This window comes from Propithecus coquereli, unplaced genomic scaffold (assembly GCF_000956105.1).
Source record: "Propithecus coquereli isolate 6110/MARCELLA unplaced genomic scaffold, Pcoq_1.0 Scaffold876, whole genome shotgun sequence".
Taxonomy (NCBI): Eukaryota; Metazoa; Chordata; class Mammalia; order Primates; family Indriidae; genus Propithecus; species Propithecus coquereli.
Window position 1 is genome coordinate 366805 of NW_012155018.1, and position 19747 is coordinate 386551.

Below are 19747 nucleotides of genomic sequence, written 5' to 3' on the forward strand. Positions count from 1 at the left end.
TCAGCTCATTTCTTCCTTCAGTTTGATCAAAGCCTGCCGTTGAAGCTTTCTGTTGCATTTTTCAGTTCAGTAATTGTATTCATCATTTCTAGGATTTCTGTTCTTTAAATTGTTTCTATTTCTTTGTTAAACTTTTCATTTTGCTCATGTGTTTTTCAAATTTTATTTAAATTTTTATTTGTATATTCATGTAGTTCACTGAACTTTTTTTTAAAGAGGATCATTCTGAATTCTTTGTCTATCATTTCATAGATCCTCCTGTTCTTTAGGGTCCATTTTTGGAGTTTTGTTTGCTTATTTTTGTGGTGTCATAATTTCCTGAGTCTTTGTTATCCTTTTATCCTTGTGTTGGTATTTTTGCATTTGAGATATCAGCCATTTTTTCCAGCTTTTACAGGTGTTCTTTGGCAAGGATGGACATTCACTATTTAGTCTAGCTGATAATGATTGTGGGCAATCAGAGATTACATTCAGGTTTTCTACATGGCTGGGCTACTGCCTTTGCTCTGAGTTTGGTTAGAGCAGCTGGCTGGGCTTTGCAATTAGACTGAGCTGCTGCATGGGCCCTCCAATTAACTCAGATTGGGGCAGCCCACAAGGTGGATTACCTGGCCAAGTGGGCATGGCTATTTGAGTTCCGCAGTTGGACGGAGATGTAGGAGGGGGTGTCTCAAGATTAGGTGGAGTTGGTGATGGGGTTGGACAGGACCTGCTGCTTTGCTCAGTAGAAAGGCACAGTTGAGGTTTGCTTCCCTGCCTTGAAGTGGGCTTTAAGGCTGGGCTGAGCACTGTTTAAACTCCTGGATATGACAGATCTAGTCCCTACTCTTTGCCAAAATTCCCTGCGGTGGTCATTTTCCTCCCTGGGCAAAGCCCCAGGATAGGGTCCAAGGCTGGTACTAGAGGCTGGCCATCTAGGGATTCAAACAGGGTACAACTTCTCTCCACTTCTGGGACTGATCAACTCAACTTTTTAGGTGGGCTATACTGTTAGGTGGTACCTCTGATCGGGCACTGCCATTGACAGGTACACAGGGCTAACCCTAAGATCTGTGTGTTGATAGCTGTGGTCTCCACCTCCTTCCTTTGCTTCTAACTAACCCCACATGGTCTAGCCATGATGTTTTCCTTTGTGTTCCCTTTGAGGTCTGATGGGAGAGGACTTCCTGGGAAGTGTCTTGGAATGCTATGGGAGCTGGTTCTCTTTTCCTTCTGTAGAAACTGTGGTCCTTGGGGAATCTTCCCTGTATGGCATTGTGCCAACTTGGGGGGTGGGCAATGCAGTCAAAGCGATACTGTTTCTTTTCCACTTTCCATGTGGTTTTTGTTTCATTCTGTGGACCGTACAGGTGACTCAGGCTTATTTCCAATCATGGGGATTTTCACCAAGGTATTCTTGTCTGTGGATAGTTACTAGCTGAACTTTCCGTAGGGTGGGAGAACGGTGTAGTGAAGCTAGTACCTCCTATTCTGCCATCTTGCTACATCACTTTTTGCTTTTGTGAATTGTTATAAGGGTTGCCAAATTGTTCTGTCAGAAGAGTAGCAATTTACATTGCTATCAATGCTGTGTGAGTGTTCTAGTTTCATATTCTTTCCAGCATTGAATAGTAACATTATTTTAAAATATTGATAACTCATGAGATATAAAGTGGTACCTTGTTATTGTTTTATTAGTAATTTCTGTTTCTTGGGGTGATACTGAGGCTTGACATTTCCATGTCCCTGTGCACTAACTGTGTCTCCTCTAATGTGAATTCTCTTCATGTCCTAATTGGTTAATGGCCCTATTGATAGTTTTTTAAGTTAATTTTTATCACTTGTTTAATAATTTTTCAATAATTAGGTAATTATCAAAAGGTAACCCTTTTCTGTCATAAGTGCCGCAGCTATTTTTCTCAGCTAGCTATCTCCCTTTCATTTACATGATGCCTCATTGTTTCAAAGTTTGCATTTTAATATAATCAAATACATTAATCTTCTTTTGGAACATCATCTGTTGCTTAAAATCTATAAATTCATCATTCTTACTCGGGCTTGATAAAAACTCGATTCTACTCTACTTGTTTTTCTTATTCTTTAAAACAAAATAAAATACTTTAATCCATCTTAATATAAGGTGGTGGGTATCCAAATTAAATTTTTTTCAGATAGATAATCTATTTTTCCCACCACCATTTATTAAATAATCCTTTCTTCCTCCATTGTTTTTAATGTCTGCTTTGCCATACATTAAATTCTTATCCATAATTTGGTCCACTGTGTGTTTTCTATTCTGTTCTATCAATAGATTTCTACTGTACATGGACATTTCTATATAATGTTCTATCTACAATGGTCCATTCAATTACCTTTTTATTTTCTGTTATTCTTTTTAGAAAGAACATTGGGGTTCCTCATGTTGTCACAATTATTTGTTTTTAAACTACTTCTTGAATTTAGATAGTGATTGTCAAGGACTTAGGACTTAGTTATGTTATCTCCTAAGAAGAGAGAATCTGCTGAATTCTACCATGAAAACACTGGTCTAAGAAAAATGAGTTAGAGGTGGGGATTAGTGTCCTGCAGTGAGTGGCACTGGGAGTTGCCCTGGCCCACTGGGTAGTGCCGATGTTCCTCTGTCTTTTGCTTTCCTCTCATGCCCCCACAAGAAAGCGGTAGAGTCAGAACACCTGGGATTATTGGAGGAGAATTAACTCTTCTCTACCTCTGCACTCAGAACATCACAAGAAACCATAATTCATCTTCTAAGTTTAGGTTAATGTTCTTGTTAATTTACCAGGATGATTCCATGTTTGGATTGGGCAAATTTTGTATGACTGTTGTATTTAAAAAATGATTTCAGTCCACTAAAAAACCTGTACATGAATATTCATAGCAGCTCTATTCATAATCACTTCAAATAGGAAACAAGCCAAATGTAACTCAGCAAGTGAACAGTAAACAAACTGGTGTACCCATACAATGGAATATTTTTCATCAATAAAAAGGAATGAACCATTGATGTGTAAAACATGGGTAAATCCCAAAGACATGCTAAATGAAAGAAAGCAGTCTCAGAGGTTGCTCCTGTAGGATTGTATTTGTATGGCATTCTGGAAAAGGCAGGAAGAGATCAGTGGATTGCTGGGGCTGGGAGTGAGGGGAGGCCATGCCTCCATAGGGCAGCATTTTGCAGGTGATGGGACTGTTCTGAATCCCGCATGTAGGCATCTGCACGAATCTATAAATATGTTAAAACTCAGAACTGTACACCAAAAGAAAAAGTCAAGTTTATTGCCTTTTAATTTAAGAAATAAGTCTAGCTGATAATGATTGTGGGCAATCAGAGATTACATTCAGGTTTTCTACATGGCTGGGCTACTGCCTTTGCTCTGAGTTTGGTTAGAGCAGCTGGCTGGGCTTTGCAATTAGACTGAGCTGCTGCATGGGCCCTCCAATTAACTCAGATTGGGGCAGCCCACAAATACTCAATATCTAGGGCTTAAATTAAAAAACTAACAGTTTGATAATAAGGCATAAAATCTTGATCCAAATAATATTTCAGAAACTTTAAAAGCTATGTGTATTTTAATGACATGGTAGGCTTTAATTGAAGAGCTAACTTGACCTTTATTACTAATATGCTGTGCTTTCTTTTTTATTATTATTTTTATAGATTTAGGGGTACAGGTGTAGTTTTGTTACATGGATATATTGTATAGTAGTGAAGTCTGGGCTTTTTGTGTGGCCACACCTAAATAGTGTACATTATACCCATTAGGTAGTTTCTCATCCAACACCCCTCTCTGATCCACCTACCTTCCCACAATGCTGTGCTTTTCAATGTTTAGCCTTTTATATAGTAACAAAATAGATCTATTAAAAATAAAACCAGGGCCAAGTATGGTGGCTCACACCTGTAGTGCCAGCACTTTGGGAGGCCGAGGCAGAAGGATCACTTGAGGCCAGGAGTTGGAGATCAGCCTGGGCAACATAGCGAGACCCTGGCTCTGCTTTAAATAAATAAATAAAACCAGTGTTTATGAAAAATGAGGTTTAAGGAACAATTGACAGGATGGAATAAATGTTATAACTTGTAACTCACATATTCACTGGAGACTGTACTTCATCCATCCATCATGTGAGCAGGTCTTTACTCAGAAACATCTCCTGTCGAGAGTTTTCTCATTCATGCTGGTAACATTAGTAGCCTGGCAGAAGCTATGCAAACAGAAAAAATAAGCCATTTAGTCCAAATTATATGAAGTGCAGAAGCAATATTCTGGGATATATATTCAGTTATTATTGAAACTTTTTTGACCCATGTGTCTAGGATCTCTTCTATTTATATAACATTCTGGAAAAGGCAAAACAGTAGGGACAGAGCAGAGATGGATGGTTAACAGGGCTGGGGCTGAGGCGAGGTGTGACTCCAAAGGAGAAACATGGGCAAGTTTTGGGGTGATGGAACTGTTCTGTGTCCTGATTGTGGTCTTTTAATTTGGACATTCAGAGCCCAGGCAGGAAACAAATGGCACACTAAAAAGAGTGATAGAAGTGAGTTTCTCAAAGGATCTTTTACCCAAGTGAAGGTCAGATTAAATGAGATCAGTAGTTGGGGAAGCATCTCAGGGCTAGGAGCAGTGGGGAGGCCTGAAGGGGCAGGAGAGGGAACAGGTACTGAGGCGAATAAGAGCTGTGGCCGAAGAAGAGGGTGGCTCAGCAGGAGATGAGGTCTTGCGGAGGAGGTTGTGACCACTGGCAAGCTGCAGCCCAGCAGGCAGGGGGCCAGGGGGAGAAATAGCTCACCTTCTCCCTGCTCTGATTACTCTGTGGCTTATTGTGGTCATTACTCCCGAGCTGCCGCTGTAGGAGAACGTTTCCTAGCAGAAGCTTAGGGCTTTGTAGGGAAACACAGTCTGTCAGTCAGTGGCCCAACAGAGAAGCAGCCAGGGGGAATAAGTACCCAACTGTCTTTCAACTCATTCCCCGGGCTCAGTGCCTCTCATGGAGAAACCCAAACAGAAGCCAGAGGGCAACCGAGTAATGCAGTCCAGAGGTCATCCTGTGGGCACGGAGCATGGTGGAGGCGGTGGGTGGGAGAGGGGGCTCCGGGGCAGACTCGAGACCCAGCACGGTGGCTTCTTCAACTGTTCCTTGTGGTGGAGAGCAGAGATGGCGAGCCCGTTCGCGGAAGGCAAACAGGCTGCAGGCTGAGTCCAACTTGGGTGGTGTTTCAACACCTGCAGTTAGGGGGCAGGATGCTTCTCAAAGATTTCGAAATTGCGTATAAAATCTGGAGGGAAAATTGCTCATGTGATTTTTATTTTCGTTTGTTATTCACCTCTTTCTACCTAATAATTATATTCTCAGTTTGATTCAATTGAGAATAATATTTCTCTAGAATATTTTGAAATACAGTTGTAATGTAAAAACAGCCTTCAATGTTAAATAAATTTGGGAAAGGTTAGATTAAGTAGGTTTTGTTTCTGTAGGACGTCTAATAGGTGTTAATATGTTAGCTGAGCATCATGAGTACCCACAAGTGGATATGTGGTATTTCCCAAACTTATTTTGTCACAGAACGACGGTGCCCTAGATGGCCCGTGGTAGCAATGTTTCAGCTCCCCTGTGTCCTACTGCCCCAGTCTGCTTCAGGCCTCACCTCTCCTCTCCTAGACCTGTGGTTCTGAATTCTGGTGTCATGGCTCACTGGAATGGACCCATATGTTGTGAAGTGTGGAATGTGTTGCAAGAGATTTGTTGTTTACCAATAATAAAGTTTCAATATGCAAGTGATTCTGTCTTCTGGTAAAGTACAGTGCTTCTCCCAGAAGTAACACCTCTTTCAACTACTTGCCACTCTTATCTTTCAAGAGGAGAGAAAGGGGCAGGTGACAGCTAACATTAGAATGTGCCTGTAACCTTGGCAGTGTGTGCACATGGACACGACTGTACCAGGCTAGTGGGATGAACAAATAGTTGTGGGGGCGGAGGAGAGAGTGTGGGGGGTGGGCAACTCGTCCAGGCAAACAGAGCAGCTCGGACAAGTGCAGTGGACGAGCAGTCACGGTGTGGATGGAGACTCGCCATACCCGCTATGCCTTCCATCCTACACACAGAGTTCAGCCTCTATTTCAGGGACTTTGTTCAGTCCAGCACTTTCCCTCCCTCTCCTAGAAGTTATTCGGCTTTCTGGGGGATTTTTATTATCTTGTTTAGTCTACTCTGTGGCCTTCTGTGACATGTAAATCTTGACCCCGTGAATGCTGCACTCCCTGGGGGCTCTGTGGCCTCCTGTGGAGCCCCATGATCTCTCTTCAGAAGCTCCTTAGAAATGCAGGGTTCATGGGGCTTGGGGAAGAGGATGCTGAAACCATGGAATATGCTTGTTCTTACCCACACTCACTATTACGTCAGAAACAAATAAATCAGTTACGGATTGTGATGCGTGCTACGAATCAGATAGGCTGGGGAGAGAGAGAGAAACAGGGCAGAGGTGTAAACTATGTTATGTTTTTTCACAGACTATTATGTCGGGAGAATTTTTCATGTCATTAAGAAACCTTTCAAACTAATTTTTAATGGCTGTATGATGTTTTGTGAACACTTGAGTCAAAGAGTTTGAACATTAAGGTTTACATTACCCATTGCTAAAGTGCTCTTCCGAGAGGTGTTCATTTGTCCTCACAGGGCTGCTCTTTGCCAGCACTTAGCATTGCCGTTTTAAACTTTCTCTGGTTGGGGAGGGAGAGCACCGTCCCTCTCTGCTCTTTCTCTTTGCATGTCCTTGATTGCTATTGAGGTTGCATGTTTTTCATGTTTAAAGGTTTCATATACTTCCTCAAACAAGTGTTTGTTTATGTCCTTTGTTCATTTTGTATGTTTAACAAATTTTTACCCTAGCTTTATGGAGATATAAATTATATAAAGTAAAATTCATTTTTAAGTGTATGATATAATGAATTTTGGCAACCGTAAGTATTTATGTAACCACTACCACAGTGGAGATATAGAACAGTTCATTACCCTAAAATTTTACTGTTGCCTTTCATAATTAATCCCCTCCTGTGACTCTCACCTCCAGGACCATTGATCCTCTGTCTGTCACTGTCACTGTAAATTTCCCTTTTTTTGGCAGTTCTCATACGTGGGACCCTACAGTATGTAGTCTTTTGTGTTTGACTACTTTCACTTACCATGTTTTTAAGATTTGCCCATGTTGTTGCATATTTCAACATTCCATCAACTTTTTGCTGAGTAGTATTCCCTGGTATTGATATGCCACAATTTGTTTATCCCCTCACCAGTTGATGGACATTTATTTGTTCTCAGTTTGTGGTCATTGTGGAGGACGCTGCTATGAGCATTCACATACAGATCTCCCTGTGGACATGTGTTTTCATTTCTTGTGGGTAAAATTAGTGGGTTGTATGGTGAGTGCCTGTTTAAATTTATGACACTATCAAACCGTTTTCTAAATGACTGTACTGTTTTGCAATTCCACCAGCAATATGTGAGAGCTACAGATGTTACACATTCTCACCAACACTTGGTACTACCGGCCTTCTTAATTTTAGCCATTCTGCTGGTGTGTAGAGTTACCTCCTTCTGTTTTTAATTTGCATTTTCCTGATGATGAATGATGTTGATCCCCTTTTCATGTGATTATTGGCTATTCGTATATCTTCTTGTTAAGTATCTGTACAAATCTTTTGTCCATTTTTATTGAGTTGTTTGTTTTCCTATTAGTGATTTGTGAGTTCTTCACATATTCTGGGTCTGAGCCCTTTATCAGATACACATTTTTAAAATATTTTCCCTCAGTGTGCCTTGCTTTTTCGTTTTCTTAACTCTGTCTTTTGAAAGCTTTTGATTTTTATAAAATCTGTTTTAAATATTTTTGGGGTAATTTTTTGGAAGCCCATTTTCAGAAATCTTTTCTAACCTATTATCACAAGGATTCTTTCCTATGCTTTCAACTAGAGGTTTAATAATTTTAGCTCTTATATTTAGGTCTGTTTCTAATTTATTTTTGTATATGGTATGAGGTAAGGGTCAAAGTTCGTTTTGTTGCTGTACAGACATCCAGTTGTTCCAGCGCATTTGTTGAAAAGCCTATCCTTTCTCCTGTGAATCATTTTGTTTCTTTGTTGAAAATCAACTGACCATATAAGTGTGAGTATATGTCTGGACTGTCTAGTCTCTTCCATTAATCTGTAGATCTGTTCTTATATAAATACAACATTTTCTTGATTATTGTAGGTAAATACTTAAATTTTGAAATTAGATTGTGTAAGTCGTCCAAACTTCTTTTTCTCTTTCAAAATTGTTTGACTATTCTAGGTTCTTTGCCTTTCTATACATTTATTTTAGAATCAGTTTGTCAATGTGTTTTTCTAAAAGCCTGCTAGAATTTTGATTATGAATACTACTATGAATTACTACTTAAACAATTTAACAATTGCCAATTTAATGATATTAAGTTTTTCACTCTGTAAAAATGGTTCATTTATTTAGGCCTTTAATTTCCTTGGGAAAAGTTTTATTGTTTACAATACTCAGATCTTGCACATATTATCTTAAATTTATTCCTAATAATTTTTATTTTTTGATACAATTGTTCATGGAATTTAAAATTTTTTCATTTTCCAACTATTTACAGCTAATCAGAAATACAGTTGATTTTTGCATATTGACTTTGAATACTGCGACCTTACTAAATTCACTGATTATTTAGTTCTAAAAATTTTATTATAGATTCCCTAGTGTTATCTAAATACACAGTCATGTTGCCTGCAAATAAAGGCAAGCTTAATCTTCCTTTCCAATTTGTATGTCTTTTACTTCTTTCTCTTGCCTTATTTTCCTGGCTAGGACAGTTTTGTTGTCTAGGCAGTTTACTGGTTAGGACTCGCAAGGACCTTCAGCACAATGCAGAACAGAAATGGTCATGTGACTAGTACCCTGCCTAGTCCTCATCTGAGGTAGAAAGCACTCCATCGTACACCATCGGGTATGATGTTAGCCATGAGCTTTTTTGTAGCTTTATTAGATTAAAGAATTTCCTTTTTATTCCTTGTTTGCCAAAAGTTTTTATCATGTATGTGGAATTTTGTCAAATGTTTTTTCTGCATCTTGTCTTGTATCATACAAAGAGCCTCAGTTTAGTAATGCAACAGCCAGTCTCACATACAGTCAGAGCCATAGACTTGATTTAATTGTGAATTGTGCCCCCTCCCCCAATTAGAGCTCTTGCCAGGCAGGAAAGAAGGGGACCTGATGGCTGCTTCTCCCTTTCTCCACTTTGCACACCTCTTCCTCCCTCACCTTGTAAGCTCTGTTCCTGACTCCTCCAGGAATTGAAGTACACAGAGAAAGCAGAGAAAGAAAGGGCAGCATGAAAGTTCTGACTTGACTGGCATCGCTGTGAGCTGGAAGCTGTGTTCTCTGGGCCTAACAAGCATTTATAGGTGTTTCCTTTCATGAGCGCCTTTGTTGGTTCTTTTGGATTTCACATTTGACGAAGGCAGATACATTTCTAGCCCAGCTGATTGCTTATTCCCTTCCCAGCCCCTGGGAATTTGGGAATAGAGAAGGAAAAACTTCTCTTTCAAAGTGCGTTCATTCCTCCAGAATGAACACATTGTCCTCCAGAACGGTGTGTGTTTGTGTGTGCACATATTCTCTGTCTCACACGACCCACATCTCATACACGTGAAATTATTTTCCTGATGACTCTGATAGGGCAAACCAACCAACAGCCCCCTCGATGGTCCCCCCAGTCAACCAACCCCTCCCCCAGTGCTAGCCAGCTCATCTCTCACCCGCAAGATTCCTGTGCGGGAGTCAGGCGCCAACACATCTTACCCCCCATTGCAGGGGACAGGTGTCAAGCTCCCTGAGTGGAGCCAGTTCTTGTCACAAAGCTTCAGGAGATGAATAGATATCCTTCTCCCTATCCTTTGTGCTGGGGTTGAGACTCAAGCATACCAAAAGATTTTCTCCAAAAATCCTCTCTCTGATCCTCTATTTTCTGGACTTTTTAGTACCCTAGATGTAGGTAAAGAATTTAGTTTGTCTAACTAGTTCTCTCTCAGCTACAATCAAAACAGGGCAGTTTGTCTGATGCCCTCTTCGGTGTCTCCTATTTTCCAAGGACCTCAGCCAAAACTACGTTTTGCCATCCTGTTACGGAAGGATGGATGCTGCTTAACATGTAAGTAACATACACAGTAGGTCAGGGTGTCCCGCCTGCAGTAGAGGCTTTTCGATCTATTAACCCTAATCCCTATAATAACATCCCCAGAAGAGATTATTGTTCTCATGATGAGAAAGATGGAGAATCAGAATAGCAAGCAGCTTCTCTGAGGTCACATCAGCAGTGCAGGAGCAGGGATTTGCACTCTGGTCTTTCCGAGTAGCACCTATGCTCACATCAGGTTGCTCCTGCTGGCACCTTGTAGCTCAGAAATTATTGGACTCTGAGGCATGGGACCATATTAACTTTGGAAGTTTGTTTTTGAACAATTTTCCAATTACTTATTCTTGCTAAGACTTTAAATCTATACTAGTTTTCTTTTGCTGCCATAACAAAGTACACAAGCCTAGTGACTTAAAACAATACAAATTTATTATCTTAATATTTGGTATGTTAGAAGCCCAACATGGGTCTCACTGGGCTGAAATCCAGGTTTCAGCAGGGCTTTGTTCCTTATGAGGGGTCTGGGGGCAATTACATTTCCTGCTTTTTGCAGTTTCTAGAGGCCGCCTGCGTTCATTCATTTATTTGCAGCCCCTTTCTCCATCTTCAGAGCCAGCCATGTCACATCTCTGGCCCTTCTGTCATCACCCCTTTTTATGGCTGCAGCTGGGAAAAGTTCTTCCATTTTAAGAACTTATGTGATTAAATTGGGCCCAGCTGGATAACCCAGGCGACTCCATCTCAAGGTCCACCCTTAATGACATCTACTAAGTCCCTTAGTACAGGGAATGTATGCTCAGATTCCCAGGGTGAGGTTGTGGACACTGTGAGGGCCTTTGTCCTGCCTCCCACAATAATCGTGCTCTTCAAAGAATTAATTTGAAAAAATTGTTATGTGGACATTAGAACGTTAATCAAATTCATTTGTTTCTTCATTCAACGTATGCTGCCACTAACAGAATAGAGAGACATGGAGATGTGTAATCAGTTTGATTTTTCCTTGCTTTTTAAAAATCAATTTATAGCACTATTTTACTAAATGATTTTGTTTACCTTAGATTTGAAACTTCATATAAATTCATTGCTGTCATTTTCAATTCAGTATTAAGCATCTAATCCATGCAATGTTGTAGAAAAATGTTTAAAATAATATTTTTGTTTTTTAAAATCCAGATTTGGACTTAAAACCACCACAAAAATCAATTGGAAGCAATTTCTAACATCATTTTATGAGCCTCAGGGGTTGGATATTAGCAATATAGTTCCCCCGAGAAAAAGAAATAGGTATGTAAAAAAAACAGACAAAAACAAAAAACATTTTAATTACAAATATCGTAATACGTAAAAGGTTAGAGAATATCCAAGTTACTTTTTCATCATTTATTAAATGACCAATTAGTCTCCACTGAATAATTGCCAACTTTTACATAGTGATTTTACAGTTTATAAATTATTTTTCATACATTTTTCTTATTTAAGATTGCCTTAAACTATGAGGTTGGTATAATTACTATTTCAATTTCTAGATGAGAAAAATAAGACTACAAGATCTTAACTCAGTCACCTGCTCAGTGTGCAGTGGAGCCCAATGCTCTGGGTACACACACAGCTGCTGCCACATTCTTGCAAAATTGTGTATGAACATGTGCTTGTTAAGTGTCGTATGGAAAGGAACAATAGTGTTCATTCATTTGCAGCCACTCTGCGTGGTGTACATATCATGGGTCATGGGGATTCTTTGCTTTGGACATCATAATTTCTGTCTTGTTCTCACATCTATTATAACTTCATATTTACAATATCATGTAAATTGTGATGGGGGCCCCAAAATGCAAAAAAGTGCTTAATAATAAGACATTTAGAATTTAGACTTTTTCTCTAAGAAATATTTTGTTTATGTTGAGGTGCATCCTGGATTGATTGCCCTCTATGAATCTTAAGGAAAAAACCAGGCTTTATAATCTTGACACATTCATTGAAAGCATTATGCTCCATTGCAAAGTAAAATATACCACATTTCATGGGTCCCATCCCTGTCTCAGGAATTTATGAATATTTAATGAACTGCTCTCGTTACCAGCCTTCCAAGTATTCAGAACCTTCAGAGCTCTCAGCTCCTGGGATGCAACTCTGTGAATTCATTTTTTGTTTTTTTAGACAGAATCTTGCTCTGTCACCCCAGGTAGAGTGCAGTGGCATCAGCCTAGCTCACAGTAACCTCAAACTCCTGGGCTCAGGTGATCCTCCTGCCTCAGCCTCCTGTGGCTGGGACTACAGGTACGCACCACCATGCCCAGCTAATTTTTCTGTTTTTAGTAGAAATAGGTTCTTGCTCTTGCTCAGGCTGGTCTCACACTCCTGAGCTCAAGCAATCCTCCCTTCCCAGCTTCCCAGAGTGCTAGGATTACAGGCGTGAGCCACCACGCCCGGCCGAGTTACTCTCTTAAGTGAAGTTACTTCTGTTTCTTTATAATTTTCTTGTCTGATAGTATCTTATCTAGAGCTGTCAGAATTTTAAAGTTTTATTTACTTTAAATAAAGTAAATATAATATGGTTCTCAACGGGGGGCAATCTTGCCTCCCAGGAGACATTTGGCAATGTCACAAGACATTTTTGGTTGCTACACTAGGGTTGGTGATGCTACTGATGGGAGCTGATCATAATCCCCAAAGACAACAATCCTGAATGACATAATCCTGAATGTTGAAATCCTGAAAGATCAAAATCCCTAAAGTCTAAAATCTCTAAAATCACAATCGTGAAAGATCAAAATCCTGAATATATAATTCTGGAAAAATTAATTTAAAAATTCTTCAGAAGATATTTATTTACATTTTTAAAAGTGGATTTATTTGAGAAACATATAAAAACACAACAGAACACTTCATAGGAAACTTTACACAATAAAATAGGAAATAATACCTTACATATTTTTGCAGACGTAAACACTCAAGTATACTAATGTCAGGTGCATGAGTGTGATAGTTATAAGCAGACAAATTGCATTTATTAAAAATAGGTCAAAATGGAAATGTATAAGCATATTACTATGGTTTTTAATTGTGTGCATCCAGTTTAGTAACTGTGGTCATCTGAAACACTGTGATGGATAACCTCCATTTTTTGACAAGATCCATCAAAATATGAGATGGTGTTTTATGAAAATCCCAGGACAGAATAGAAAAATTGCCCCCAAACTGATAGGGAATCAAGAGACCAAAGAGTGACTCCGACAAGTCATTGGTGAGTTAGATGAGTTTGATAGAGGTTACTTATTAGGGTGCTTGCTTCTGGGTGACACAGGAATTTCTTCCACAGGAACTTTCTTACATGCAAAATCCACATCTGCCCACCCTGTGGTGTTGCCTTAAATCTCTTCCCAATGAGTAATGCAAAGTTTTTACATTGTGCCTTTGCTTGGTGACAGTGAAACATCACACCAGTGCAGTACCATTCTTACTGAAAGTTCAGTGCTTGTCCCCAAGGCCGAACAAATGAGGCCAAGTGGTTTGAGGAAAAGGAAAGAGAAGTTTATTAATTTGCTGGCAAATGAGGAGGATGGCAGACTCTCATCTTAAAGAACCACCATCCCCTCTTTGAGCAGAAAAACAGGGTTTTTAAAGGGGATTTTCAGCTTCGGGTTATTGCTGTTTAACCATAGCATCTCCAATGAAGATGATCTTGTGACATCTGCCTGGATAATTCTGTTGAACTATCTCCTGTGGTTTAAGATACTATGAAACAAAGTACAGTCCTCTGCCCCTCTGATTACTGGCCTCCAGCAGGAATGTAAGTTTTAATTCCTCAAAAAGGGTGAAGGGTTTTAAAGAGACAACTTTTAAAACATTTTGCCCTTTTTTGGACCCTTACTTCAGTTACACCATCATCATAATGCTGTTGTGCAACCCATGTTATGTTAATGATATTACAGTTTTCCCCTAATGGGGATTTTAGCACTACAGTTAGCTAAAGGGTACTATAGGACAATCAAACAGCTCTAAAGCAGTCAGGCCCTGTTAGAACCCACCATTTCAAGATAAGAAAATGCTGGGCACTTTTCCCAGGCCCAGTAGTTATCTTGGTACCTACTTAATCTATTTTGTAACAATTTTGTTGAGCACTCCGGGCTGGCACAATGTTTCTGTTATGTGGTAGGAAACTTGCATTTTTCCCTCAGGTGTGTTACCACCACATATTGCAATTGCCCAAAGAGCTGAGATCTTGAGAAATTTTCTCTTTCACAAATGCAGATGTATAAAAAGGAAGTTTGAACATTTTTATGTTACATGTACAATGCTTACAAAGTCAATGATGCGATAATGCACTTTGGTGGAGTCAAATTTCCGATGTCCAAGACAGCAGAAGAAAAAGTCTGTCCCGGCTCTCAAAGAGAGACCAGTTTGCCTTCTGTGTTCTCTCTGGGGCCCCAGCCGACTGGATGGTGCCTGTCAGCAATGAGGGCAGATCTTCCCCACCTAGTCCGCTCAGAAAACATCCTCATAGACACACCCAAAATAATGCGCTACCAGATTCCTAGGCATTCCTTAAGCCAGTCAAATTGACACCTAAAACTAAGTCCATAAATCTACTCCTTGTCAACTTGGTGCCCATATGCATCTCCTTAAACCATAGTTAATTTCCAAATAAAGACAAAGTAATACTTCCACCTAATATGGTACAACTATCATGCATACAAGTGAAAAGACACTGAGCCCTTCCCCAGAATTCAGCTTTTAGGATTTCAACATTCAGGATTGTAATCTTTCAGGATTGTGATTTTTGAAATTTTATACATTAGGGTTTTAGATGTTAGGGATTTTGGACTTTAGGGATATTGATCTTTTGGGATTTCAACATTTGGGATTATGGCATTTGAGATTGTGTCTTTGGGGATTATGATCCAAACCTGCTACTGTTATCTAGGGATAGAGGCCAGGGACACTGCTCAGCATCCTATAGTGAGTACCCCATAACAGAGAGCTGTCTGGCCCCAATTTCAGTAGTACTCGGTAGATAAAAACTGCCGTAAAAAGTATCCGTTCATGCCAGTGCTAGCAGTCTTTAGAAAAACTAGGTTCCAATGAGTCACAGGAGGAACTCAGACTCAGTAAACCAGAGTATGTTTCTGAAAAGTAGTGGGGTGTATGTTTATGTTTTTACACAACTGGAAAAAGCTAAGATGGCCATATAGATGCAGCAACAAAAATCCCCAAATGTGAGAATGGTTCCACAGGTAAACTGATTCACTGTCATTATTTAGTAGGAAATGTTTGACTGTGTAATTGGACATTGTGAAAGGGAAGCAGCAAACAGTATTTTGTTATGAGATTCTGGCAGTCTCCCTTTCTGAGCAGAGTCTACACTGAAGCTGATTTTGATTTGCAGAGGGAACAACCATGGCCTTCAAGAGCACACGTGTAGACTGATGGGGATGAAAGAAAGAGGCAACAGAGGGAGAGGGCCTGGCAACATAGGTGGTCATGGCCCTTCCATTGGCAATGGAAAGGGAGAGCTCGTGAAGACTGCTGTCCTCACAGCTCTGAGACTGGAATTTGTGCCTTTGGTCATCACTGGATAAGTGTGCTACAGTCTGCTGCCCATAAAGGAGGAGATAGATGGTTCCCAGCTTCCACTGTGGCTGAGGTCTCAGCAGTAATCCATGGTCTCTTTACTGATCTTTTTTGAGACTAAAATCACTGATTTGCATGATGGCTGACCAGAGTTGGTTTAAGGGAAGGGGGTGGGGTACAGCAGAGCTACCTGATGCCTGTGGCAGGTGCACCCCTGGCGTCTCCCTTATTAGATCTCATGCTAGCAGAGTGATGGATAAGCCCACACAAGCGCATTAATACTTCCAGGAACAAGAGCCATCCACAAAGAAAGTGTTATTATAGTTGTTGTGAGGGTGCTTGTTTTTTACATTAAGAACGGGCAAAGTTCAAGGACATAATCTTATTTCTGTTTCTCTCCTAATCCTCTTGTAGCTTCAGCTGTAGAAATCAATCGCGCAAGGAAGATATCATCACAAAGTTATTTAGACATTCTGAAGACTGCTTTACATCATTGAAGAAAGCATTACTGATGATCAATACTGTAAGATTTTGAAACCCTTCTCTGGGGGAAACACTCATTGTTTCTAAGAATGCTAACACTCAGAACAAGACCAATAGAAACTCCATATTCATTCATTTATCCATCCAACAAACATTTTTTGAGGTCCTGTTATATTGTTCTGTGTGCTCAGGGGTATGAACCCTGACCTGAAGAGTTGAGTCTAGTTGGGAGGAACGGATGATGTAAAATTAATTGCAATATAGGAAGATAAATGCCGATAGCAACGTGTGGCGAGATTGTCAGGAATGGAGCGACTAGTCATTGTCAACGGTGTAATTAACAAGTGGTCCAGGCCTGTTCAACTTTCCCCACCCTAACCCAGAGTTTATCAGTTCATAAGCAACTTGTCGCTCATAACAGAAGCATTTTCTTAGTTCCAAAATAGCCTATTTAATTTTTTAATTGTACTACAGAGGCTAATTCATGACTTTGCAACTTGCTTTTTCTTGCTTTAAACATTAGCTCCTGTCTCACTTTGATGTTTATTTTAGAAAGCAGCATTTGGATACTTTGATACATAGCAACATTTTCCAAGTTTGTTATTTACTAAGCACATTCAGTAATTGAATCTCTAGTAAATAATAAGGAGCAGGGTGAATTACTTTTCCTTAGACTCAAATAGGATTGTGTACAAATGACTTCGTATACCAGAGGAGTTCCTTAGCCTCAGCATCAGCCTCCCACAGAGAGCCGACGAGGGGACAGACGTGTGCGAGCACGAGGGCAGCACTCTGGGGAGAAGCCCACTTTGCCTGGAGGTGGCCTCCAGGTTTGGGGTTTGCTGTCTGTGCTGGAGGCCCCAGCTCCCACCTCTGTCAGCCTAGAACGCCATCGCTTGGGGTTTCCAAGCACAGGGTGGACTCAGAAATGTGGGGTTCTGTGTTCCTGGGGAGATATACCTATTTTAATGAATATTTAGGCCTGTATGACTTGATCTCTCTGAATGAACCATAATACCTAATGCTTACTATGTGCCAGGCACGATCTTAGCAATTCACTTATATACACACACTGAATCCTCTCAACACCTCTGTGAGGCAGACATTACTGTTAATCTCCATTTGACAGTTGTGGAAAGGGAACCTCAGGGCCAATAACGAGCTGAGCCTCCCCAGCTAGAGGTGGTGGAGCGCCTGGTCCACAGCAGGCACACTCCAGCACGGCGGGGGCTGCCGGGGAGCGCGCACAGAACCACCCAGGGAAAGATAAATGAAGGCTTTTGTGTGCTTACCCACGTCAGGTTCTATTAGTACATTGAAGAAGTAATTTAATTAAAAATAGTGAAATCTTTGTTTCCTTTAATGGAGGACTGTAATAATGCTAACCACTCTGAATATTAGACTATTTAAAAGTCAATGCTGTACTGTCCAACTTAAGATCAATGTGCAGATAGCGTAGGTTAAAAATTGAGTACCTAGGCTGCGCTGGGCCCTGCGTTGGGCACTTGGGCTAAACACACAGAGGAGTAACACAAAGCCCTGCTGCTGCTGAGCTCGCACTTTCGAGCACCACATAATGGCAGTGACCATCAAATGCACATCACATAACGGCAGTGACCACCAAATGCCTTAGAGATGTGTAGTGCACGGTTTCAGAGTGGGACCTCCCATCCCCGCCCACCGCCATCACCATGTGCCTTGCCATGGAAGGGACTAGGTAAGGAGAGCAGGGGAGGGAGCCAGGAACAGGCAGGGCTGGGTGTTTTGCCTGCTGCGTAGGGCGGCCATGGGAAACAGGTCTCTCTCCTGCTGCAGAGGGGGATGTGGAATGTTTAGAAGACAGGCTGCCTTAGATCTGCTCCAAGTCATGCATCCATTTGCTGTATGTGCTGCCTCCAGATGCTGCCACCGGTTCTGCCAGTGGACCCAGCTGTTGTGATCACTTTCATTTAAATCAGGTGGCTCACTTCCTATCCCCCAGAAACAATTTGCACACTGCCTTTTTACTTACTCTTTTTTTTTTTTTTTTTTTGAGACAGAGTCTCACTCTCTTGCCTGGGGCGAGTGCCGTGGCGTCAGCCTAGCTCACAGCAACCTCAAACTCCTGGGCTCAAGCAATCCTACTGTCTCAGCCTCCTGGGTAGCTGGGACCACAGGCACGCGCCACCATGCCCGGCTAATTTTTTCTACATATATTTTTAGCTGTCTAATTAATTTCTTTCCATTTTTTGGTAGAGACGGGGTCTCGCTCTTGCTCAGGCTGGTCTCGAACTCCTGAGCTCAGAACGATCTGCCCGCCTTGGCCTCCCAGAGTGCTAGGATTACAGGCGTGGCCTACTTACTCTTATTCTTGGTGTTATTATTTGCAGCTGATGTGATTTTGTTACTAGAAACTCCAAAAGACTCTTCTCATAAAACATTAGAACTAATAGAATTTAGAAGGTCATTGGATACAAGGTCATCATCCAAAGACCAGTAATATTTCTAATAGTTCAATAAACAATTAGAGAAGAATTTTAAAAATGTCATTTTTAATAACATTTAAAAAAATCAAATACCTAGGAAAATATTAACAAAAATGTGCAAATTCTCTTTATTGAAGACTACAAAGATTATTCACAAAAATATTATCAATTCTTTACAAACTTTCAGAAAGTATAAGAGGAAGGAACACTAACTCAATCTCTGAGGCCAATATTACCGTGATACCAAAGCCAGGCAAAGGGATCACAAGGAAAGAAAACTGCAGCCCAATATCCTTTGTGACTATAGTTACAAAAATTCTCAATAAAATATTAATGAGCCAACTCCAGCAATATACAGCAAGGATACAATGCTATGACCATATGAGATTTATCCCAGGATTGCAAAGTTGGTTTAACTTCAAAAAAACCAGTTAATGTAATATACAATATTAATAGAATTAAAGACAGAACTGCATGATTATCTCAATAGATGCAAAAAAAGGTATTTGAAAAATCTAACATCTGTCATGATAAGAACTTTCAACAAACTAGGAATAGAAGGGAAATGCCTTAACCTCATCAAGGACATTTATGATAAATACATAGCCAACAGCATAGTTAATGGTAAAAGACTGAATGCCTTTTCCCTAAGATCAGGAATGACACAGAATTCCAGCTCTTGCTACTTCTGTTCAACGCTGTGCTTGAGTTCTATGCAGTCCAATGAGGAAAGGAAAAGAAGTAAAAAGCATCCAGATTGGACCGAGGAGATCGGCGCTTGAAGGAATAAGACTGTCTTTACTCACAGACATGATCTTGAGTGTAGAAAATTCTAAGAAATGTGTGAATGTGTGTGCACACACACACTGCTATAACTAATAAGTGAATTCATCAAGGTTACAGGATATAAGATTAATATACAAAAATCAGTTATATTTCTATAAACTAGCAATGAACAATCTGAAAATGAACTTAAGAAAACAATTTCATTCATAATAGCATCAAAAGAATAAAATGCCTCAAAACAGATTTAACAAAAGAC

At 40.3% G+C, this 19747-nt stretch overlaps 1 protein-coding gene across 1 annotated transcript in view; it reads left to right on the plus strand.

The window, feature by feature from the left end:
• The window catches only part of LOC105826280 (EF-hand calcium-binding domain-containing protein 6-like), a gene marked incomplete at its 3' end in the record, with an annotated part of 192321 nt that overhangs the window by 98346 nt on the left and 74228 nt on the right, over positions 1-19747 (plus strand). Inside the window, exons 8-9 of the mRNA XM_012664235.1 lie at positions 11360-11470; positions 16172-16280. Of these exons, the coding sequence (XP_012519689.1) occupies positions 11360-11470; positions 16172-16280 (220 nt within the window). The remainder of the gene's footprint in view (positions 1-11359; positions 11471-16171; positions 16281-19747) is intronic.